At 36.8% G+C, this 24,536-nt stretch overlaps 5 protein-coding genes across 5 annotated transcripts; 1 reads left to right on the top strand and 4 right to left on the bottom strand.

Annotated features, from left to right (window-relative positions):
* Positions 1-446: 446 nt before the first annotated feature.
* Positions 447-3,893, bottom strand: LOC122011861 (50S ribosomal protein L13, chloroplastic-like). The gene is made up of 4 exons (XM_042568269.1): positions 3,602-3,893; positions 2,162-2,347; positions 1,398-1,568; positions 447-797 (listed from the first exon to the last, which is right to left on the bottom strand). The coding sequence occupies exons 1-4, from the start codon at positions 3,848-3,850 to the stop codon at positions 681-683; spliced, it is 723 nt and encodes a 240-aa protein (XP_042424203.1). The 5' UTR covers positions 3,851-3,893; the 3' UTR covers positions 447-680.
* A 288-nt stretch (positions 3,894-4,181) lies between these two features.
* Positions 4,182-7,984, bottom strand: LOC122008038 (probable NADH kinase). The gene is made up of 5 exons (XM_042563610.1): positions 7,734-7,984; positions 5,240-5,485; positions 5,052-5,132; positions 4,740-4,891; positions 4,182-4,665 (listed from the first exon to the last, which is right to left on the bottom strand). The coding sequence occupies exons 1-5, from the start codon at positions 7,848-7,850 to the stop codon at positions 4,263-4,265; spliced, it is 999 nt and encodes a 332-aa protein (XP_042419544.1). The 5' UTR covers positions 7,851-7,984; the 3' UTR covers positions 4,182-4,262.
* A 240-nt stretch (positions 7,985-8,224) lies between these two features.
* On the bottom strand, positions 8,225-8,738 carry LOC122012448. Its single transcript, XM_042568992.1, has one exon. It carries the CDS (start codon positions 8,704-8,706, stop codon positions 8,440-8,442), a length of 267 nt encoding a protein of 88 aa, XP_042424926.1. The 5' UTR covers positions 8,707-8,738; the 3' UTR covers positions 8,225-8,439.
* Positions 8,739-11,044: 2,306 nt separating this feature from the next.
* LOC122012633 (peroxidase 51-like) lies at positions 11,045-13,935 on the bottom strand. The gene is made up of 3 exons (XM_042569236.1): positions 13,608-13,935; positions 11,863-12,054; positions 11,045-11,778 (listed from the first exon to the last, which is right to left on the bottom strand). Exons 1-3 carry the CDS (start codon positions 13,869-13,871, stop codon positions 11,206-11,208), a joined length of 1,029 nt encoding a protein of 342 aa, XP_042425170.1. The 5' UTR covers positions 13,872-13,935; the 3' UTR covers positions 11,045-11,205.
* Positions 13,936-19,068: 5,133 nt separating this feature from the next.
* On the top strand, positions 19,069-24,068 carry LOC122011863 (glycine--tRNA ligase, mitochondrial 1-like). Its single transcript, XM_042568270.1, has 9 exons — positions 19,069-19,594; positions 20,242-20,624; positions 20,717-20,834; positions 21,709-21,903; positions 22,001-22,225; positions 22,645-22,704; positions 22,867-22,947; positions 23,027-23,432; positions 23,614-24,068. The coding sequence occupies exons 1-9, from the start codon at positions 19,118-19,120 to the stop codon at positions 23,847-23,849; spliced, it is 2,181 nt and encodes a 726-aa protein (XP_042424204.1). The 5' UTR covers positions 19,069-19,117; the 3' UTR covers positions 23,850-24,068.
* The last annotated feature ends 468 nt before the right edge of the window (positions 24,069-24,536 follow it).

The raw sequence follows: 24,536 nt of genomic DNA on the forward strand, positions 1-24,536 counted from the left end.
ACATCTCTCCTAATCCAAACTTTTGTTATTATATCAATACGTCAAAATTTTAATGTGCCAAAAATTTTATTATTATGAATGATATAAAATTTATATCATATTAAAAACTCTCTATAGCAAAATTTTAATATACTAAAATTTTAATTCTATATCTATATATATTTTTTATATCAAAATTTTCTATAATACCCGCCCTAGGACAACGGCTGAGGTGTGAAATGGATGATGATAAATTGATCGTCAGTAGGCAGTTGGATTGTAGTTGGAGGTCAGTAGGCAATTGGATTGTAGTTGGAGGGAAAATGAAAGATTGAAAGTCAAAACATTCGACTGAACTAAAGTCAATTCAGGGAGTAAAAATAATATTTTTGAAAATGAGAGTTAGATAAATCTGCTTGTAAAAAATTGAAGATCGATTCTGTCGAGAACATTGGAAGACAACAACCTAATAGAAAACAATAATCTCGTAATTAAACTACAAATGAGAGAATTTCATTCCAGTTATTGGAGGTTAGATGATTACCACTACAAGGACAATTACTGTATCAGGCATGTAGGCAATCAACAAAAACTAATGAAACTTTGCAATTGCTTGATAGTGTACTTTGCTGAGAAATGGAATTTAGGAAGCAAGAAGAAGAAGAGAACAACCAATTATCCAAGCAAAGCTCCAAAAGTATCTACTTGTCTATTTGTATTCTCTTGTCCCTTATAGGAAGAGGAATAGGCAGCTGAGCTTCATGTGGATGATCTGGCCCTTTGTACACTTTCAGGTGAGTAAAAAGCCTTCTTCCAAGCTGCAATAGGCAAATAATCCAGTGATTAAATCATAATAAGATATTGCCCCTACAATTTTGGAAAAGGAAAGCCATAAGTTACACATAACAGACAAAATTCAGTAGATTTGTCGACAAATTCTAATCGCGAAGCAGTTAAATTGTGAACAAACAAACGCCTCATTCAGAAGGATGATAAGCAGATCAAACAGTAGCATATCAAAGCCAAATAAAAAGAATAAATTTTGTGATCAATATTGCTTGTGACAAGAAACTCTGCTCTCAGGCCACTAGGAAAAATATTGAGAGATTATATTAGGTCATTGAGAATGTGTAATAGTGGAGATGTAACTTGCTAGAGAAAACATTTACATAATGGCCTAAACATTCAAAGAAAAAGGAATTATGATGCTAACCATAATATATATTCTGTTTTTTTTAAAACTCTTCTATCTACAAATTTTCTTTAGAACAACAGTATCTGAAATGCATTCCACATGTTTCTTTAACAAAATAAGTATATCCATAGGTTAGCTTCCTCATACGTGTTCACATTTTGAATATCTTAACATTCTATGATATGTGATATTGTGATTGTCAAAAATGGAGATAGTGACTCACCCTTCCTTTAGGAAGCATGCCACGAACAGCATGCTCGATAATTCTTTCTGGAATTCTCTCCTGAAGCTGTGCAAAAGTTTCCACCTTCATACCACCTGGCCTCCCTGAATGTCTCCTGTAGAGCTTTTGGCTTCTCTTTTTACCAGAAACTGCAACCTTTTCAGCATTCACCTATTTTGAGGTATCATGCAAACTATTGAGGATTGAGAAAAAAACAAACAAACTAAGATAACCAAATGAAAAATATTATCTGATAACATCATCTATTCACCAATGTCCCAAACATATGAGACTACACTTGTCAAGCATTTAAATGGTGCAAAAGGTTAGATCACCATTAGATATATAAATAAATAAGAAGTTCTCAATATAACAAACATATAAGATTAAGTGATCATCAGACACTTATTGAGCATTTAAATGTGCAAAAGGTTAGACACCATTAGATATATAAATAGATCAAAAGTATCCAATATATCAAACCAAGAACTCAACAATTTATTAAAAATTGTACAAAACTATCCTCATATCCATTGAAGAATCAAACGTGGTTGCAAAATCATCCTGCCAAGATTCCTTGTGGCAATTAACAGTGGCTGATTAAAAAGCTAGAAATGAGCATCCTTAACAAATTAAACAGAATAATTGGAATGTCTAGGTTACAAAGTTTTCTTTTGGGTTCAGTTACCATCATGTAGTGCAAACTTATGAAATTAAACCTTGAAAAATGCTAAAAGCTGAAACAGTTGCTTTCATATACATACCACAATAACATAAGCCCCCATGTCAACACTAGGAGTATAAGTTACAAGGTTCTTTCCTCTGATATGTATTGCAATGGTTGATGCTAGTCTGCCTAAGATTTTATCAGCTGCATCAACTATATACCATGTTTTTTCTGAATTAATATGATCTGCAGCCTTGGGATACCAAGTTTTGTTCCAAATATCCTGCGAAATATAGTAGGGATCTTGTAATACATTTTTGAGAAGTAACTGAGTGACATAATCCATAATATGAAAAAAAAAAAAAGAGGTGGAAATGTAATTTCCATCCACTATCAAAGCATAACAAAGGAATTGCATGACAAATGAAGCCAAAATCTGAACTCATGGAAACAATCTGAAGTTGATCCATGTTTTTTTATTATAATTTTTTTTAACAATTTGCCAATATGAACGCCAATGTTTTACTCATTAAAGAACATTTTCAAATAGTTTTTTTTAAATTCAAATAAAAGAAAACTATCTAGGAAGAAACCAAACTTCAAGAATTTTTCAAAAAAGCGTTATTAATATTTATGGCAAACAATAAGTGTTAGAAAGGCCCGTCTATGATTGGATTTACTTTAGCATTATTTTAGTGTGAATTTGTGTGATAAAGCAGAATTGTTCAATTTATGTTTAGTTTAGCCACTTTCAATTCATTGATTTGATAATAGATTAATTGATTTCACAACACAATTTTATCATTGTTTGACTTCTTCCATTTTCTTTTTGGTGAAGAGGGAAACACAGAGATGCTCCATGTTCTCTTCATAGTTGACAACTTTCTTATCCTACTACCATGATAAATCTATGTTCATGTATCTAGCCTTTTCTCAACTGTTTCTTTCTTCTTTCACCCACTACAATTGCCTAGAGCCGCCTTAACAATTAGCACCTTCAGATAACCAAAATGGAACTTGCTCATAACCTGATCTATAACAATGTAAAATCATGAGTGCTTACATACATGTGTATCCTTACTAAGATGTCCACTAATGAAATCATCCCTAAAGATAATTATCACCTACATTAAGTCCATACGAACAGAAAATTGTTCCCGCAACAGATCAAAAGTTTTCCGAATCTTGTGAACCTCTACCCAATAACAATCATCCAACACCTTTTAACCAACCTAATTACATTCGACTTAACTAGTGAACCATCATATTTTATCGTTTGTTCCGATTCTTGTATATCTCTCATATCTGGTGCTCAATGTTTTTGATTTACATTTTACAAATACTAACACAGTCAAAGTTTCCGCTTTGTGCACGAGAGTGATTTACTTCCATAGAAATAAGATAGAAATTGGAGAATTAAAACCCTCAATAAATGTTTTTTTCTTTCAACTATGGCATACTGAAAGAACCAAGAACCAGTCGGAAACACAGTCAGGTATTAAATATTTGGTACAAAATGGGAAGTAAGAGAGAGTACAGGCCCGTTAATCTCGGACTCCTCGAACATCCACCGCTGCTCTCTCGGGATGACCACCGTATTCTGCTGCTGCCGCTCCTGCTGCTGGCAATGTATGCGGAGGAGGCGCTTCGAAGCGATGGGGACGCCGCCGAGAGACGGCTTGGTGGCTGCGACGCCCGCGAATCTAGAGAAACCGAGGGAGGTTGTTCCGGGAACGGCAGACGTAACGGCGGCGGGTGACGAGTAGCAGAGGACCGCCGTCGCCATTCCTCCAAGAAATGCGAGGTTTTCTGTTCCCCAAGAGAAAGGAAAGGGGATAAGATAGAGCGCGATCCTAGTCGTGTCCAAACTCGTGACTGTAATTCCATTATTTTTTTTTAAAAAAAAATCTTCAAATTTCTTTTCCACTTTTTTTTTAGGTTAATTGTTAAAAAAAATATTTAAACATAATTTCTTAAAATTTGGAGGATGACTAAAATTCTTATGGTTTCTCAAACGTTAATTGAATCATTAACATATTTTTCATCTATATTTTCGTTTTATAATTATCAACTATATAAAAAAATCTACTATATCAACACCACATAATAAAATCGAGTGCAATTTCAATTTTCCACAAATGGATTAGTCTTTAGCTTCGGGCTTCAAGACAAAGTACCAAAGAATCAAATTTACAAGATTATAGTTCACTCTGTGGTTGATGATATGTCACAGAACAATCCCTCAAAAATTCACGGGGCAAATAAACTTTCAAAATTGGAGCTTTTGCTGATACCTCAACTCTGTTCCCGTATCGAAGAGGACAAGTTACATGACAACCATCAACATATATGACACCTTCTTGAGTATACCAATCGATAAGCATTAGTTGTTCAGGTTTCACAAATCCCCGCAACAGAGGAACTTCCGCAACTCTGGGTGAGATGGGCTCTCTCGCCATGTATTGAAGATCTTGGCTCGAAATCGCCATGGGGATACCTCCAGCAGAAAGGATGGCAGCTGTTGATCCTGCGGCGGTTGAGATCCTGAGGCCACTTGATCGGGAACTGACTAAGCTTGAGCTTGTCCTGTCGTCTTTAATTCTGAAGGAAGACCCAAATATCTTTATTTCCGAAAGACATCAAGCAAAGGCTCAGACTTCAGGGAAGATTTGTACCTGAACGAGAACCGAGAAACGGTTGCTGGGCAAGGGTGCGCAACAAGAATGTCATTTAGAGCATAAGTTGGAAACAGATTTCCATTTACATGAATGGATATCCTCGAGAGCTCTGAAGGCTGTTTGCGACCCTCGAGTACATCATCTAATACCTTCGTAAAAATAGAATAGAGGTAACGAGTATGAAGATGAGAAACTGAAGGAACACTCAACTAAGCAATTGCAGATCATAATACTACAAATGAGACTTTGCAAATCAATAAACAAACTTGACTAATAGTCTTCTATAAAAGTAGAAGTTCTGGATGTTGCCTGCTCAAAGTTTTTTGCAGTTGCAGCACAAAGATAGCCTGTACTTCTTGTCGCGTCAAATGAATCGCTTAACTCATTAACCTGAGAATGAAAAATAAGATTTGCTACAGTTTGTCACATTGACATGAATGACCAAATATGCAAATCTCAACTGCCCAAAACAATTAAAAGGACCAAAAACAAGTGACCTCTTCGACTTGAGTGGGATCTGAATTGACGCCCAGTACTGGAATGGAGTCATCCAAAAAGTGACTAGCTCGTAAAAGAGTGCCATCTCCACCGATTGTGATCACAAGATCTACATGACGAATTGGACGACACAAATTATCTCGTGTGACTGGTTCCCACTCAATGTATTTGCTTTGTAGTACATCCTGACAGAATCTGATTGTATCCTGATGTACCTTATATCTGCTATTTAAATAACTTATAATCTGCAAGACATCCAAAATGAATAATGTGATAGACCGTTCAAGTATGTGCAAAGCAACATTTGTAATGACATGAAATACTATTTTCACACGTATACGATCCATGAGACTATAAGAGAAGGCGATGCTCTCATTTACTTCCATGATGACAAAAGCATATATCAAAAAGGGATTAAATCAATTTGTGCACCAGACTATCAAATTATTAAAGTAGCTTGGCTAACAAAGTCTAATATGATTTTTTTTTCAAGCTTTGATCTATTTTAACCACCAAATAAGATTCCTAACACTGATAGCAGCTACACATGTACTTGACAAAGACAAATCAGCAAAGAGGAACAAATATTTATTATTTGGAATCTCCAAGTGAGAAGATTATTTATGTAGTTTTAGCATGATATAGGTGCTACAGCATTTGACCATTAGAAGACTGCAAAAGTTAGAGGAAGCATAAAGCAGAAATGATAATGTCAGACTTGAAAGCAAAGTGCCTTGAGTGGTAACCAGATTGATGCATGCATGTTAGTAATATATGCTTATCTAACAGAGTTGATGCCAATATGTTTAAACTACAGGAAACTCTTGCAATTAAATACACAAGCTCCAAATGAAACCCATTAAGTATGAGATTAAAAAACAATAAAAAGTAAGATAATAGGTGGGTTATATGTAAAATTAAAACAAAACCAAAAAATTCCAGTGAATTAGTGGGTATAAATCGAATAGGCTAGCTTTGATATTTGTAAAAAGTAAGTTCACAAAGTCAAATGAGGCTTCCAGATTATCTGTTGAACTACCTACTTCATAATTTGTTGCGACAAAGGACATCCTTGAATTCTAGCATACAATAAAATCCTAAGAATTTTCATGTACAGATGAACCACATGGCAATGTTAGACAGTAATCATCTGAAGATCCTAAACATCATGCCCTTGAGTTCACTGAGGTACAACGCACACATCCTGGGCATTAAAAAAGTTATCCACCATTGATATCTTATAGCCGACCCCACCTAGTAGGATAAGACTTGGTTGTTGTTAATGATATCTTATAGTAGTACCAACAATAATTAATTGGTGTCATCAAATAAGCTTCTTAGTGTCTAGCTCAATGGGATCTATCAATCATTAGATTCTAGCTATGAGTTAGCACATTAGTTTAGCAATATGCAAGAGCTCTTTATATTTGCTTGACAGGATGAATAAGAGAAACATAATATACAAATGACACAAAGATTCTTGTGAAACTTAGAAAATTGCCCCAGAGTATCTTTAATCCCTGACCCATGGTGTACTTAGAAAGTTAGAAGTTACAAAATGAAGGTGAAATACTAATAGTGATACGAATCTATGAAATAGAAATTTAATGTCTCTTTTAGATTTCATCCCACTAATAGCAGTCAAAATTAGGGTAAGAATGAAAGAAAGCTTGTCTTCATCTTCAATGATAGAGGAATATGTCTCACAAAAATAACACATCTGGGATTTGGGTGAGTTCGGTATTTCATTCTTTGTAATGAAACAAGCAATAAATTTTGACACATGACCAAGAAACAATGCCACATAGATGTACCATCTCAAATTCTACTGAAGATATAACAAAAACACCAACGCTGAATATTAAGTACCCATGCTACACTAGCTTGAGTTCCTGTAACAGGGAAAAATTCAACATTTGACGACTTCTTTAAGAACCTAAAATGAATATTATAGCATTTCTCCATCTTTCTGCAGGAATGCCTTTCTAAAAGACTAAAATGCTTTGACTTTGATCTCCATACAAATAACTTTTCATCCTCAGAAACCACCAACTAACTCAAACTCCCAGCAATAGAAAAAGTGAAAAAAGGCAAAAAAAAAAAAAAAAAAAAAAATTGTAGGAACGTCAGTTTATCGCCATACAAGATTACACCAAGAGTTTAGCATCATATGCTGGATAAAAAAACACAAAAGAACCAATGAGCAACTTTCATAATATTATCTCAACAAAGCGTCACCTAACTGTAATACAAGGAAGACACCTTTTCAACCTCAAATACACTACAACCGTCAACTCTATCACCAACCAGCATCACACAAACTTGCGTCAAGAACACACATATATCATTTATCTAGCATCATACGATCGGTCCAAATTAAGGGCGAACCTAACGTGAAACTATCTCCACGCAGTCTGTAGCTATGTAGAGGTACATGATTCACAATCATACTAAGCAGTCAAATAAGTTAGTCAACAAGAGTGAGAGATGCACCTTAGGGTTGAGGGAAGAAGGAAACGAGGATGAGGAGGAAGAGGAGGGAAGTATGTTGGGCCTTGGCGGATAGACGTCGAGAGGCTTCAGCAGGAGAAGTACACGGCGCCTCGCCATTGTTGGGCCCGAGCGACCGACGGCGTTGAGGGAGGCGGCGAGGTACCAGGAAATAGAAGGGTTCGGCTTCGGTTCACGGATCCATTGCTGCAGCAGCCAGCGATCGGCTCTGAACCCGGTCGAAGTTTTTATTTTTTTTTTAATTTTTTAACCCGGCCCAGATGGCCAGAAAAACTAATTTCACACTCCTTGCAGCAGCTGAGCTGGAGGCCTCGCGTAGTCAAACACATCTAACCCTGCCCATTGAGTTGAAATCTTGTCCAGTTGTCTTTGACTTTAACCTGTTGACCAGCCAAGCTTTACTTTGGCATATGCTATATATTTGATCTCGTTAGATAGTTAAACTGCTAAAGTATGGCTTTCTTTGATTTTGGGATTTTGAGAAGCATGCAATCTTGATATTGAAAACTAAGATTACATCACGTTGACCCACGATATATGAGCAAGGAGACGAAGACACAACAAGTACACGTACACTTTTTGCATCAACTACCAGGAAATTAACTGACTTAACCGACGCCTCTTCCTTGACTAGCAGATGATCACAACAACAACAGCTAGCTATTGTCAATGGCAAACGGCCGTGACGTTAGGGCTTCACGGCTAGCCGTCCTCCTCCGACGACTCCGCCGCTTCCGGGAAAAGGAGCGTTCCCGATGATGGGGACGGTCCCGAAGCCAGGTGCGCTGAAGCCCAACTGAGGACCCATGGGGTTGCCGTAGAATCCTCCGTAGCCAAAGAAATTCTGAGGCTTGTAGTTCTCAGGCTTGTTCTTGATGTTCCTTCCTTCAAGGCAGGGAACAGAGGTGGCAAAAATGAGAGCCAGCAGCAAGAGAGGCTTAACACTGAACTCCATGATCAGGGATCGATATTGATAATGTTTGCATGGCCAGTGGGTGGAGTGGAGTGAGGCAATTTATAGGAGATCAAGGAGAGGAGGAGGGGTGGCCATTGGGATGGTTTCATTTAAGCGCAGTAAATAAGAGCAGTAAAATTGCAGATGAAGCTTTAATGTGGTCTTTATTACCAGAGCTGTTGGCAGGTGATTCCACTTTTTTACTTCTTTTTCTGCAGTGAAACTGAATGCTGCATTCATGGCTCTGCAAGTGTGCAGGGCTTGCCAGGATTGCTGGAGGGACGCAGGACGATTCAAAGAGACTTTACATGAATTAAATCTTGTACTTGGGAGAACAGTAGAGAAATAAAGGTAGTGTTATTTTTGAGAAATTTGGGAGGTGAAAATTTAATTTAATTGGTTCCTGTTCTGTGTAAAAAGGTGAAGAAAAATATTAAACTAGTTATTTAATTTTTAATGCTGATAATTAGTTGTATTTTTTTTTAACTAAAAGATTAGTAGTCATTTAATTTTTAAAATTTATAATTATATATTTTAATGCGACTTGTGCATAGCGCTGGTGAGCAACGAGTTATTAATGAATACCATAAACTCTACTTATGAGACAGATGAAGCAAGTGCTACATAAAGCAGGGGAATGAAGATCATATCCACCCAGGGCGATCAGTGGTTAAGACCTAGGATATTATTATATAAGATTTTAAAATTAAAATTGGGTGTATCCGAGTATATATTTTTTTTTCTGGTCTTGGCCACTTATATTAATGGTTAGTAGTCATCCATAATTTACCTCCTCCTATCGGCCTAGGGACAGGTTAGCGGAGGCGCTAGGGAGGACGAATCTCCTTTTGCCACATGGGAATCAAGATCATGAGTCGCCTCGGGACGATCTAAAGCTAGTTCATCAGGTGTTACTACCATAAGGTCTAGGGTTCAAATCTCAGTATAGCTGAGGTAAATGTCTCCCTCATACTTAGTCACTATTCTAGAGGGTAGAAGTCACCCGTGATTTATCTTCTTTGTATTGACCCTAAGACTGATTGGCGGGGACGCTGGGACGAGCGTAGTCACTTTTTGCCACCATAGGAATCAAGATCATGTCCCTCATATCTTGGTCATTTATACTAATAACTAATAGTCATCTATAATTTATCTCCTCCGTGATGGGTTGGCAGAGGCGCTGGATGAGCGAATCGTCTTTTGCCACATGGGAATCAAGATAATGTCCTCTCGGGATGATGCGATAGTTGAGGCATAGGGTATTGCCACATGAGGTCTCAGGGTCAAAACTCGGCGTGTCCGAGCATACCTTCTCCCATACCTTAGCCACCTACACTAATGACTAGTAGTCACTCGTGATTCACCTCCTCCGTGTTGACTTAGAGACTGGTTGGCGGGGATGCGAGGGCGAACAAATCGCCTTTGACCAAATGGGAATTGATACAGTGATGAAAAGGGTCCCCCAAAAGATGGGTCAAACTAGGAAAGAACAGTTAACGTGGAGGTCAAAGTAAAAACAGTCGAAACACAGGTCCCCAGTTGGGCGTAGTGGGCCAAACGTGCTACACGGCCGGACGAACATGGTTGTTCAGACGACCGGTCGTGGGGAGCCTGTGATGGTGGTAAGAGACAAGGCATAAATCCCCTGAACCCTTATCTTGGACAGATGCCATGGCCGATCGGATGAAAGACAATCCTCCAACAATAGAAAGGCCGAATAAAGGAAGATAGCTCTGTTCAGTATGACCGAGTAGGGACGTCCTTGCCGAGCAACCTCTAGTCGACGTCCGATTGACTTACGATGGGACCCACCTACGTATCTCATCATACCCTTTTGGAGGCTCGTGTCACTGACAACGAAGCATGTCCAACAGTTAGACTGACTTTAGAAACTTCCAGTCTATCACATCAAGGATTTGTGTACTCGCTTAAGGAAAGATGTCAGAAACATTTTTTAACTTGCCTTTTCTTATAATGCTTTAGAGAATGTTTATATATTTTGAAATGCTTGCATAAATACTACAGTAACACTATAAAAGGGGTTCTCATCTACATGTTGAGATATACGTAACTTTGTTATTTACACGATCTAGCTACAGTTTCACTACTGTCCTCCGCTAAAAATCGAAAATTGACTTAAACATTGGAAGACCAACGCTAGAAACTCCTTCCCGATCCGATACTAACATCTTTTGTATTATAGGACCGTGTGGATTCTTCATATAGCCAACCTTGAAGCCACGTCCCTAGCCCACTATCTTCTCCGCTTTCGGACAGGATCAAGAATCAAGCTAACTATATCTAAAAACTGAAGGAACGAATCAATTGCTACATCACATTGGAATAATACAACTCATTTATTGATTTACATTCCGGATTCATCAGTTAACACTATATCTTAACTCTATTGTTCAATATTTGATCTATAAACTATTGGCATTTGCTTGTAAAAAAACACATAAATGAATCATATCTGGCTGTTGATTCATGATTTAAGTATTAATTGAATACAGTGCACTCTTTCCTGATCTGGCCCTGTATACCAGTTTTCACACCAACCCTACCAAGCTTTATCATCGATCCAGCAAAGGCACTGAAGAAGCTGGTTTGATTGGCTGCAAATTTCTGGACGACAGGCCTTGATAGGCGATTTATAAACAACACTTCATCTGAGGAAAACAGCCCTTCACCATTCAGTAAGTTCTTGTAGTAGACATTGTCAAAGATTGTTGGGGTGTAGGGATCCATGTTGACTGCAATGGTTGGATCCACATTTGGTGGGCATGCTTGCTTTAGCAGGCGTGCATATGCAAGATTGAATGATGGATCCATTGAAGATGATGAACTAAATGAATAAAGACGTTTCCTGAAACGGCTACAGTGGGAGAAGCCAACTGTGTGAGCCCCTGAAAGGGTGATCATGTCATAGGTTGTGAGGTTGTTAATCCTGAAGAGGCTGGAGAGAAGGTTGAGGTTAAATTCAGGACCGGGCAGACGGCCAGCAACTCGTGTAGCCTGAGAAATAAGCCCATCGCGCCTGCCAAGCTCCACGATGAAGTTTGGGCCACCAGACTAGAAACAAAAGTCTATTCCATTACAACGATTCATAAATGGTAATTGCAAGCCTGCAAGAAGTAAGAAGTAGAATGAGCTTACAAGTACTATTACATCCCTTGCAGCAATTGCTAGGATATCTGCACAGGATACAACACCCGGGCACTGTGCTTCCACGGCCTGCTTGGCCTTGATGACAGTGTCAAAACCATCACCAGCAAGCGAGAGATTGTCAGGGGCATCCTTTTCGGCATTTGCTCTTGGTGAAGCTATCATAACCGATGCATCGCAACCCTGAATATTCAACAGATTCGATTAGTCTCCTTGGATAATTTTACCATATTGCACACTTCATTACTTTTTTAAAATCAAATCACAGCCCATTATTGATTTTACCAACTGATTTGAATTTTAACTCAAAGTTGACTTCATTGTGTCCCTTTGCACCTAGAATGTTTTGTTTTTTTGACTCTTAAATTCTAGTAAATGATTTCAAAATTAGCTCACATGAGTTGAACACGGGCAACATGGTCACAAGTTAGATTTCCAAATCAATTTCACTCCAAATCAACTTGTTTGAGGTCGTTTGCACCCACAAGCTGAATTGGAGGTCGACTTGTCACATGTTTTTCATACAAAATCAACTTGTTTGAGTTCTTTTGTATCTAAAATGATCACTTTCGGATCTCACCCATCCTAATGGCAAATAAATATAAAAGTTAGTCATTTAAACTAATTTTATAGGTCTGTAATCTAGGCAAGGGTAAAATCGGAAGAAAAATATTAAGGGGAGGTGGCTTAGGTAACAATGCACTACTATCTTTGGTCCCCTTGACAGTTTTTTATATTTTTGTTTAAACAGTTCGGGCAAATTTGAGGAATTAGATACCAGGTGATCTAAACTGTCCTCATGACTTGGATAGGAGTCGGGGCTTACATGGTTGCCACAGAGAGGTTGCCTTAAATGCAACTTTGTGAACTCTTGCAGCATATTTACTTACTCTGAAAACGAAATTATTGATTGGGACTTGTAATATGATGTGAATAAAGAAATATTTGTGTGGGTAAAGACTAAATTGTACTTGAATCCAACGTTTACCTAATTTCATTAAGAACATTATTTTCAATCTTTCACAAAACAAAATCTTCCAAAAATTATTTGCTGGATGGCTATTTAAAGAATAAGACTACAAGTTATAACTGCACTTGTGCTATCTGATAAAGATCAGCAAGCCTTTAACTTGAGCCAAATCTTGATATTGGAGAAAGGCCAATAAATGAACCGGATCCTAACCAAAAGTAAGCCATCAATCACGATGAAAAATCAAGAACTATGCCTTTTCCTAATGTTCAAAGATTGAAAATAAAATCAATAAACCTCAATTCTGATCCAACTGCTAAACCAGTGTTGCATAAATTCCAATTTAGTTTTCTTCCAAACATAGGCAATTCAGCATGAAAGGGAGGATTTTTCTTTACACAAACACAGACAAAGTCACGAGTAGATATTAAATAAGGCAACTCAGACATTGAGGCCATTCTATCTTCTACCCTGTACTTTTACCAATCGCTTCAGGAGTAATTTTTTTCACCGCCTACTTTCTCTATGTATTCTTGTCTCAAAATCATCAATTTGTTAAAAATCTGGAAGGGTAAAGAGTTTGTGACCTAATTTGTGATAAAAATCCGATCCGGAACCTACCGAACCACAAGTTCATGAATTGCAACTTACAATTGCGATCTACATTTTAAACAAAGAATAAAGAAGAAAGGGAAAGGGAACAGAAGACAAGAAACTCGTCGAACACAGAACGCTTGGTTGACGAAAGGAGTACTTTGGGGCTCACCTCCACAAAGCAATCGTGGAAGAAGAGCCGGAGTGTTGCAGGCACCGTGACGAATGTCTCGCGCACCTTCTTGGCGACTGCCTTCCTCACTATCGACTCCACATTGGGGCAGCTAGACTTGTAGAAGTCTGGCCTGAGGTGAGCCGCTTCGCTCCTCGCCACTGCGACGAACAGGATCAGAAACCCTAGAACCGACCTCCTCCAGAGCGCCTTGGCCATGAATTCCAGCTTGCCACTCGGCCTTTCCAGCTGTCGTACGAGCATCAATGAGCCGCAGCAGCGGGGCTTTGAAAGGGATGGCGGGGTTGCGGTGTCTTTGGGGTCAAAAAGAAGCAGGAGGCAGCAGCAGCAATGGAAGTTAAAGTGGGAGTGGTCCCGTCGAGGGTAATTCAGGGATGTTTACCTCGATGGACGGACAGAGTTTTTGGCGAACTGTTTACCTTGAGCCGCTTACCTGGGCCGACAATAGATTAAAAAGCGTAGTTAATGACTAAACTACCCCTACGATTTTCCTCTGTTCCCCAAAATCATTGAATTGGTTGCTGGACGCACGAAACGATGAACCACAGGCAAACCGACACTCATGGTCAAGGACACCAACGAACAAATGTCCTTCTGAAGCTGGTGGTATTGAGGTGGCCACGTCAGAGTTCACAAACGGGAGAAAATCAGTAATGGAGAGTAATGTCCCCACCTATTTTAGAGTTAATTCGATCATGTCTATACAGGTATTGCTCCAACTTTTCACATTAAGATGATAGAACCTACACTTAAGTAGTGAGTCCCACCATTTCATTGCGAGAGGTTGGGGCAGTACCTGGCAAGGTAAAATTTACCTTATTTTAGAGCGACATTACTCTACACCAATAAATATACATGGTCTCTTCTATTGTCTGTCAAAATAGATTAGAGGATCTCTTCTCAATAAAAGATGCCTAATTAAGCGATTAGAAGTCACGAATATTTAAAAATAATATTAAAATTTTATTATCAAGAAATTAAAATTAATTTTAGTCAATAAAATACTATAATAAATATATATTTTTAATTTAAAAAGATATTAATTCTTAAATAAAATCTAAAAATACCTATAAAATTAACTTTAGTCTTATTTTTATTCTCTGTATAGATTATTTTTTACTATCAAATAAAAAACACTCTTGAAACAACTCTATATAATGAACTTATGTAATAGTAGCATTAATATCTATTTACTAAGCTAAGTGTTAGTTGATACAATAGATAAATTGACTTATGAAATAACAAAATTAAACAATTTATTTTTCTTTACACATCAGTTGACGCATTCAGGATCATCTTTTTTCATATGACCATTTTTCTTACAGAAGAAATAAATGAATTACTTATTCTATTTCTTATGCTCCTTATGGCCAAACCCCTCCAAAATTTAAAATTTGCTTTTCCTTTTTCCTTTATTGTTGATCTTCTTTCTCTTCTTGTTCGAATCTTGAGAATCAGATGCTAAGTGAGTGCTTTCAGATATTATACCTCAGTCTCTCATTCTCTTACACGCATTGAAGTATAAACTCATTTTATGTTCACTTTTTTCTTTTTAATATTATAATATATCTTAAAAGCAGTGAACTGTACAAACAGAAGCATCAAAATGAAATGCACTAACTTAAACTCAGATATTTGGATTTTTAATGCTTTCAGACATGTGGCGATATTAGACATCTCCATGATGTACTCTCTGAAATTTCCTTTGCTGTTATATTGCATAGTTAACAACTTCAAAAGAAGTGTGGTAGTCTTGACTTTTTTGTTTGCCATGAAACGATCTACTAATTGCCTAAGGAAATTTCTAGCAACTTCTCCCTAAGTTATTGAGCATTTAATTGGTGCTAAAACAGAAAATCTCATGATACTTAGACTAGTGCGATTTGATCGCTTCTACTTTTCAAATTCCACCATATGTTCTATAGTGTTAGCACTAGTAGGGGTGATCGTGGATCAGGTTGGTTCGGTTATCAGGATAAAAAATTATCCGATCCTACTAGATCAGATAATACAATATCATGACCTACATCCGGTCTTATATCCGACGGTTATTATGTATCAAATATCTGACGGGTTGTTAGTTATTTGGATATCCGACCTTATATCTAATAAAATATAAAATATAAATATAAAACAACAAAAAAATAAAATATTTTAAAATGATAATAGACATTATTCATTACACGTTGTAGCAGCTAATCTCCAGTAGCTGCTACAATATGTAACAGCTTATCGGTAGTAACTACTACAACGTATAGCAACTTATCGACAGTAGTTGCTATAAGTAGGGGAGATCGCGGATCGGGTTGGTTCGGTTATTAGGATAAAAAATTATCTAGCCCTACTAGATCGGATAATATAATATCAGGACCCTACATCCGACCCTATATCCGGTGGATTTTTTTTTTTCCGGTTCAAATCGATATAAGCGGGTTGGTTGGTTTGGCTGGCTGACTGCTCACCCCTAAGCACTGTCAGGGGTGCAGGGCGATCATGTCTCAATACATAGTTTAAGTTAATGTAACCGAAGACTATGATAATGTACTCTTTTCATTCAGTAAAATTTAAATGTCTATGAATGTGCTCTTTATGAGATATCAAATGCAACATTGTAGAATTTCGTAGTATAACAATGAACGGAACTATAATAAATATTTCATCTAAGTTGAATAACCGAGGATTGTACTGCGGATTCTGATAATTCGAGAAGTTTTTATTTGGTTATGATCGAAAGAAGAAACAAAAAAACAAAACGGATACTTACCTTAGTCTAATCTATTTTTTCTATAGAAAAATTAGCAGAGGGTAAAATACGAGGTACTTTATTGCTTAGTCTAGCTTTTATGGAAGCTTTAACAATTTACGGACTGGTTGTGGCATTAACACTTTTATTTGCGAATCCTTTTGTTTAATCCTCAAAATATAAAAAATGTCTCTTAGAGACTTTTTTCTTATTAACTCTGAACTTGGAATTTTCCTTTGCTTCTTAGAATTATATTAACACGTTACTAAAAAATTACTTATTTATTGAGACAATACCTCATTAGACTAAAATATAATTTGTTAGTGATACTATATAATATAACTCAAATTTTAATTGACAATATAATGAGTCTTCTTTTAGGTCATCCATTGTGCACATAATATGATATTTAATATGAGTAATATAATGATTTATAGCTCATATCAACCTTAATTTGCCACATAATATGTTTTCATTTAAGGCGACATATTTTGTGCATGATTAAAATAAAAATATTTTGATCTATCCATAAACATATATCTGGCATAAAAGTAATGGATCAATTACTTTTAGCATAGATATATATCTACCAACATAAAACATACTAAATCTACCTAATGTGTCTTCCTTTGGGTCAACACAATAGTTAAATTTAGTAACACGTGTGTAAATAGATCCAAAAAAATTCTAGAAACTTTAATCGAACAGATAAACATTTGATCAATCTTAATAGCTCGAGTTTGGACTTATCAGTCGATTGATACTGTATGATCAAATTAATTGCCTCAATCGATCTAAGAGCCTACTGTACTCAACTACATGACAATCAATCGATTGATGGTGTGTGCCAATCGATTGGTGATAACCAATCGATCATAGAACCTTCTGTTAGACATCACACGCTCTAATCAATTATTGATCCTTGGCAATTGATTAGTGTTCATCAATCGGTCTGCCAGTCAATCCAAGAGCTATCTATGCTCGATTTCATGTCCATCAATCGATTGGTGAAAAACACCAATTGATTGATACCTTCAATCAATTCGACTGATCGATTAAATCATTTCTATTGTGATTTAAGATTGCCAATCGATTATCAAGCTTCAATTGATTGACATGATCGATTCCAATCACTTTTGTGCCCAACCTCAAAGTTATTAATCGATTGGTGGCAATCTCCAATCAATTGGAGATAACAGTCTGACTTGTAATCGATTGAAAATTGATCTCGTATTCAATCGTGTCGTATCAATCAATTAATCATGTCTTAATGCAATTGATTGGTGTAAATTGATCGAACGGATCAATCGATTCCCATCTATTCTATTCGTGAACTTTGGCTTGATAATCGATTGCCTAATCAAGACAATCAATTACGTCATCGCGATTTTGTCCTAAATGATCAAATCGTGACAATTCTTCCTGAAGATGGCGACTGTTCACCGTTGTTCTTCATGAAAATCACAAAAAACCTAGAAGATCAAGTATTTTCTAGGTTTTCTGTGCAAAAATTTTTCAATGATCAAGCATGATTTATACAGGAAAACTTTATCTAGTATAAAGAACAACAAATCGACAAAAAACCTTAAACCATATTGCCATAGCAAACAATAAAATAGAACCTATAGCTCTGGTAGACTAGTACCAATTGATAGAAGTTGTTATAACCACACCAACAGCTATTCCCTAAGTCACATAAATTTTAGAAACTGAATAAGAACTCGAATAGGAAATACAATCCTAAGTACAAAGATATAGTAACATCGCATGATGGCATAATAAAATCAATGAAGAAATTGCAGTAACGATGATAAAACTTGAATGCAGCAAAAGAGACATTATTGTAAAGTTTCATCCTCAAACTGAAAATCCCCAAGGAAGAAGAAGAGGCGGAAGATCTTCCGAAGGAATTAGGATGACGATGCCAAAACTCTTTCCCAACGGAAAATGAAAGAGATGTCAAGATGCCTTAATCTAATGGGGACCTCTCCCTTATATAATGCATCCAATCCATATTAGTCCATGGATAATAGCATATCAGGTTTAGGGTTCTATACATATAATCCACATCCAATAATCCGAAATCTTTAAATCAGAATTAGATTATTTTAACAAATTTGGTTTGGTTCGTATTCACATATACAAATTATAATTAAGCTCACCTACAGAGAAATAATTAAAGTTTCAAAAATTTTAGTGTTTTAAAAGTCTCTTTTGGTACTCTGTGAGAATAAGTCTTTAAAGGTGGTCTTCAAGGTGGCAATTGTCCTGTTAAGGATGTTAAGAGAGTTTTGATATAAGTTTAGTTAACCTGAGCTGTTTTAAATTTTGTTATTTGATTTATCCCCTAGTTTGGTTAAGTCCTTGTAAAGGTAGGATTGTTGTTTTCCTTAATTTTTGTAATTTACTTCTAATTTTGTTTAGAGATGCAATTTTCCTTGTAGTTTTTCAACTTTCAAGTAATAAAATTCCTCTTTGTTTAATCTATTACAAAGATCCTTTCTTGTAATATCTATTTTTCATTATTCAATCTTTTTTTATTTATTTATTTTTTCTCTCAAATGGTATTTTAATATTTAGAACATAAATTTTATTATATTAATTCTGTTAGTATTTGTTTTTATATTTTTTCTCCCTGTTAATGCCAACTATGTGGTGAGGTGAGATCATATGAAGACTGAACCAGAACCGCAGCGGAACAAACTTCATTTTAGTTGCACCACAAAGCGACCGCACTCCCGTTTGTATGCGTTTCGCATTACTCGCCTCCGCTGTTTCTAAGTCCTTCGTCCCGACCAAAACCCTCCGCCGCCTCCACCTCTCCTCCGCATCCTCCTCTCCCATGGCTGCCTCCGAGGAATCACTCCGATTAGCGCTTGCTGAGAAGCAGGCCACCGTCGATGCCCAGGCCGAGGCCGTACGCGCCCTCAAGGCCCGCCCCGGCTCCGCCAAGCCCGAAATCGACGCCGCTGTCGAATGCCTCAAGGCCCTCAAGGTGGAGGCCGGAGCCGCCGCCAGACAGCTCCAAGCCGCTGTCAGTAGAAATGGCAACGCGTCCGCCGCCTGCAGCAGGGAGGCGTTCCGCCAGGCTGTTGTCAACACGCTCGAAAGACGGCTCTTTTACATCCCCTCCTTCAAGATCTATCGCGGCGTCGCTGGCCTTTATGACTACGGCCCTCCTGGCTGCGCCGTCAAGTCTAACGTGCTCACCTTCTGGCGCCAGGTAAATAATCGTTCGTCTACGTAATTGCATTCGCTATCTGTCTATATTTAGGTATATGTACGTTGATCGATTATATACCATGTAGAATTATGGTCGTCTGACTGAAATTTAAAAGGAAAATTAGTAGGGCAACTGTTTTATTTGATCTATGTGTAACAACTAACGATAAAACCACGTTCAATCATTTTTTTTCACCCCACCCACTACTTGCCTGCTCCACTGCCGTGATTTACCTCCCTCGTGATAGCGGCTGGGACGTTAGGGGCGAGCGATTTTGCCTTTTGCCACCTTCAATCATTTTTTGTATGTTATGATACCCTCCTCCGTGTTGGCCTTGGGACGGGTTGGTGGGGGCGCTGGGAGTGAGCGTATTCGCCTTTTGCCACCTTGTATGTTATGATAGAATTCATAAATCTATAACTAATTTTTTTTTTTTTTTTTTTTTGCAAGATTTCCTATGGGCTTACACTTGTAATAGATTACTGTTTTTTTGGTTATCTTTCTTCTCTGCCATGCACACTTGTTTGTGCATCTATTGTTCTTATGACTATCAGTTGCAGGATTATAAGCATCTTTTTTTCACTATCGGAGTTCAAGGTTTGCTGTGCTCTGAATTTACCTCGTTTTTTTTTTTCTATTTATTGTAGCATTTTGTCCTAGAGGAGAATATGTTGGAGGTTGACTGCCCCTGTGTCACGCCAGAAGTTGTTCTTAAGGCATCTGGACATGTTGATAAGTTCACTGATCTAATGGTAAAGGATGAGAAAACAGGCACATGTTATCGAGCTGACCACTTACTCAAGGACTACTGCAAAGAGAAGCTCGAGAAGGATCTCGCATTATCAGCTGAGCAGGCTGCAGAGCTTAAGCATGTTCTAGCAATGTTAGACGATTTCTCTGCAGAGGAATTAGGTGCGAAGCTTAAAGATTATGGGATCACAGCACCAGACACCAAAAACACACTTTCTGATCCTTACCCCTTTAATCTCATGTTTCAGACTTCCATTGGCCCATCTGGTATTTTGCCCGGGTCAGATAAATTTACAATAATTACAGATTGACATTTGATTAAAAATTAATTAATAATTTTCAGTATCGCGTTAATATGTACTGTGTTTATAGATATATGAGGCCAGAAACTGCTCAAGGGATCTTTGTGAACTTCAAGGACTTGTACTATTATAATGGTAACAGACTTCCATTTGCAGCAGCTCAGATTGGTCAAGCATTTAGAAATGAGGTTCGTTATTATTGCATTATTTTCTCCTTCCATCTGGATATAGGAACTTTAGTACAAGAGATTAACTTAATTGCTGATCATTGTCATGTGGAAAGTGAATTGCATACTGTTTTTTGATATAATTATTAGTCCCATATAGAAGAAATAATTTGAAACCAGTGACTTCAGCATTGGGACACTGACTCCTTGATCAGCTAATCACTTTTTGGAATGCAGAGCTAACCCCCAATAACAATATCATCACTGAGAAATGCGTAGTCTTAAAAATGTCGATTGGGATGAACCATTTTAAGTTTATAGTAGCCGCATTTTTTTTGCACTATATTTGCTATTCTTAGCAAATGGGAGGTTGTGAACATTTTGTTAAGGAATCTCTGAACTTTTTGAAATTGAACTTTCCATATCAACATTTTCAATATTCAGATATGAGGACATGCATCTTCAGAATGTTAATCAGTAAAACACTGTCTCTATTTTTTTTTGAATAAATGAATTAGAAGAATAATATCCAGTCCTTTCACAAATAATTAAACCAAGATGAAAGAATTTTTAAAAAAATGTAAAGGAAAAGTTATTTTGCCATAGTTTTGTCGAGAAAAAAAAACAATTAAATGAAACCAGACGAATTAAGTCTTACATGAAAATGAACAGACATTCTTTAAATTCACTTTTGAAATGTAGGTAGTTTTAATGGAATACATCACATCACATTTTGTTGATGTATCACTTAATTCCTAGTAAGTTAGTCTCTACTTCTCATTGATTGTCTTCCTTCATTTTCATCCTTATAAATACAAAAGAGTGTAAAATGTGTTTTTGGTCATGGCGTAAGGTATTCAATGGTTGTCGTCTTGAACCAATTTCAACATTGCAGATTTCACCTCGGCAAGGTCTTCTCAGAGTCCGTGAATTTACATTAGCAGAGATTGAGCATTTTGTGGATCCAGAAGACAAGTCACATTCAAAATTCATTGATGTTGCCAACTTGGAGTTTTTGATGTTCCCTAGAAAGGAGCAAATGGCAGGGGAGTCAGCAATACCCATTATACTTGGCGAGGCAGTTTCCAAGGTTGGTTCTTTGCCTATTTTCTTTCCACTCTTCTCCTTCTCTATGTTTTTACTGCCATGGCTGTTGAGTCTCTTTGGAAATTGTTTTTACTTGTTAGGGAATTGTCAACAATGAAACACTTGGCTACTTTATTGGGAGGGTGTACCTCTTTCTAACACGCCTTGGAATCGATAAAGAACGATTACGTTTCAGGCAGCATTTGCCAAATGAGATGGCTCACTATGCAGCTGACTGTTGGGATGCAGAGATCGAATGTTCTTATGGCTGGATTGAATGTGTTGGAATTGCTGATAGATCTGCATATGATTTACGGGCTCATTCGGTGAGATGGAAACTTTTATCACCCCATTTGCATTTAGTACTCAGATACTGTACTTTTATTTTAAAACCTTCACATTCTCTAAAAGCATTTCAGAAGCAGGACACTAGAAAGTAACTAAAGATACAAAATTTGTCCAGTCAAACATGAAAAGAAACATCTTTCCTGCATTTAATTACATTTAGAAAGTATTTTTTTCTTACATGTGACTCCATATCATGCCAAAGTAAGTAATTATCTAAATCTCCCTTCAGTTTTTGCCCTTGTGCCAAGCATCTGTTTAAACTGTTCCAAGTCATATTTCTATTGTCTCTTGTTATTGTACTATTGTCCGGCAAATATGCTCATTCTTGATATACTTTGTTATATCTGGAAACTATGTGGACTGTTATTGAAATTGAATAATTTCATTTGATTAACAGGAAAAAAGTGGTGTCCCTTTGGTTGCTCATGAAAAATTCTCAGAACCTAGAGAAATAGAGGCAAGTTCCTATGCCTGACTATGCTCTGTAGTTTATTTCTCCGTTATGATCTATTCCTTGCCTGCAAATGTTGTGTTACTATTCATTCTTCCTCTATTTATTTATGGCTCTTTTTTTTTCTCTTTTTCTGATAGTGTCTGTTTCTGTTCACTTTTAATTTAGAAACTTGTTATTGTGCCATCAAAAAAAGAACTTGGTCTCTCATTTAAAGGCAACCAAAAGATGGTGGTCGAAGCACTGGAGGTAAACTTGAATTTCCCATTGAAAATTTGTCCTTGTATGTTCATTGAATTTGTTATTTATTTATACGGCACTACGACAGGCTATGAATGAAAAGGAAGCACTGGAAATGAAAGCTTCTTTGGAATCTAAAGGCGAGGTAGAGTTCTATGTTTGTACTCTGGGGAAAGCTGTTGTCATAACAAAGAAAATGGTCGCAATTAGCATTGAAAAGAAGAAGGAACATCAGAGGGTTTTCACACCCTCTGTTATTGAGCCATCTTTTGGTATTGGACGGATAATATATTGTCTTTTTGAGCATTCTTTCTACACACGGCCAAGCAAATCAGAGGATGAACAACTAAATGTCTTCCGTTTTCCTCCTCTAGTGGCACCCATCAAATGCACTGTTTTCCCACTAATTAAAACTGCAAAATTTGATGATGTCGCTAAAATCATAGCAAAATCTTTGACAGCAGCTGGGGTTTCTCATATTATTGACATCACAGGTATGTTTCTTAAAGAATGATAATCTTTGTCTTGTGTTGCACCACACTAATGCAGTATCCTTTTCTTTACAATTGGTTCATGTTCTCGATGGATGATTCATACTGTGCACTTTTATATGATTTGTTAACTTTCATTGCACAGCAGAATGAATTGAGCATTTGTTCACTGGGTTTTTTACAGGCACATCTATCGGAAAGCGGTATGCCAGGACCGATGAAATTGGCGTACCTTTTGCAGTAACGGTTGATTCAACTGATAGTGTGACGATCCGTGAAAGGGATAGCAAGGAGCAGATCCGTGTGAGCATCGACGAGGTGGCATCGGTGGTGAAGGAAGTGGCAGATGGGCAAAGCACCTGGTCTGATATTACGGGGAGGTATCCAGCCCATGCCGCCGCGCAATCCAATGAGGAATGAACCATACTGAATTCAACACATGACATCTTAGCTTTTATTCCCACAAGGGTTTTAAGCTTTCATTTTACAGTTCAGTATTTCAATAATTGCATCAAAGACTCGACTAAATTATGTATTATTTAATCATTTAACCTTGCTTATGTCATTTAAAAATTCTAATTATGTAGCATTTTGAACATGTCGTTCCTTAACAGATAGACTGCATTACAGTTGAGTGTTTCAGGCTGTTTCAGCACGATGAGGCATCTCATTCTGCACATCATATTTTAAAAATAAAGGCAAATATATGACTACTTTGTCTTCCTATTTTAAAAAAAAACATTTTTTTTTTTAATTTTAAAATTGTAAGTTGATTTATAATATTTTAAAAATCTAAATTGATCTTTTTTAACTTCTTGCTAACGTATTTTTATAAAAATAAATTCTTTTACTTACAGTATTTAGAAACTCATAATAATTAAAGTAAATGTGAAATGATTTACAAATTATCTTACATATCAATAATTAATGTAAAACAAACAAGCTAATTTTTTAACCCGCATGTGGTTAATGTTTTCATTAAAATGAACTCGTTTAAAAAAATAAAATTTAGATTTTTTTTAAAAATAATTTATAACTAAAAAAGGCATGTTTTGACAGATGGCACATCAATTTATTTTTTTTTAAAAAAAACAATTTGGATGTTTT

This window comes from Zingiber officinale, chromosome 8A, assembly GCF_018446385.1.
Source record: "Zingiber officinale cultivar Zhangliang chromosome 8A, Zo_v1.1, whole genome shotgun sequence".
NCBI lineage: Eukaryota > Viridiplantae > Streptophyta > Magnoliopsida > Zingiberales > Zingiberaceae > Zingiber > Zingiber officinale.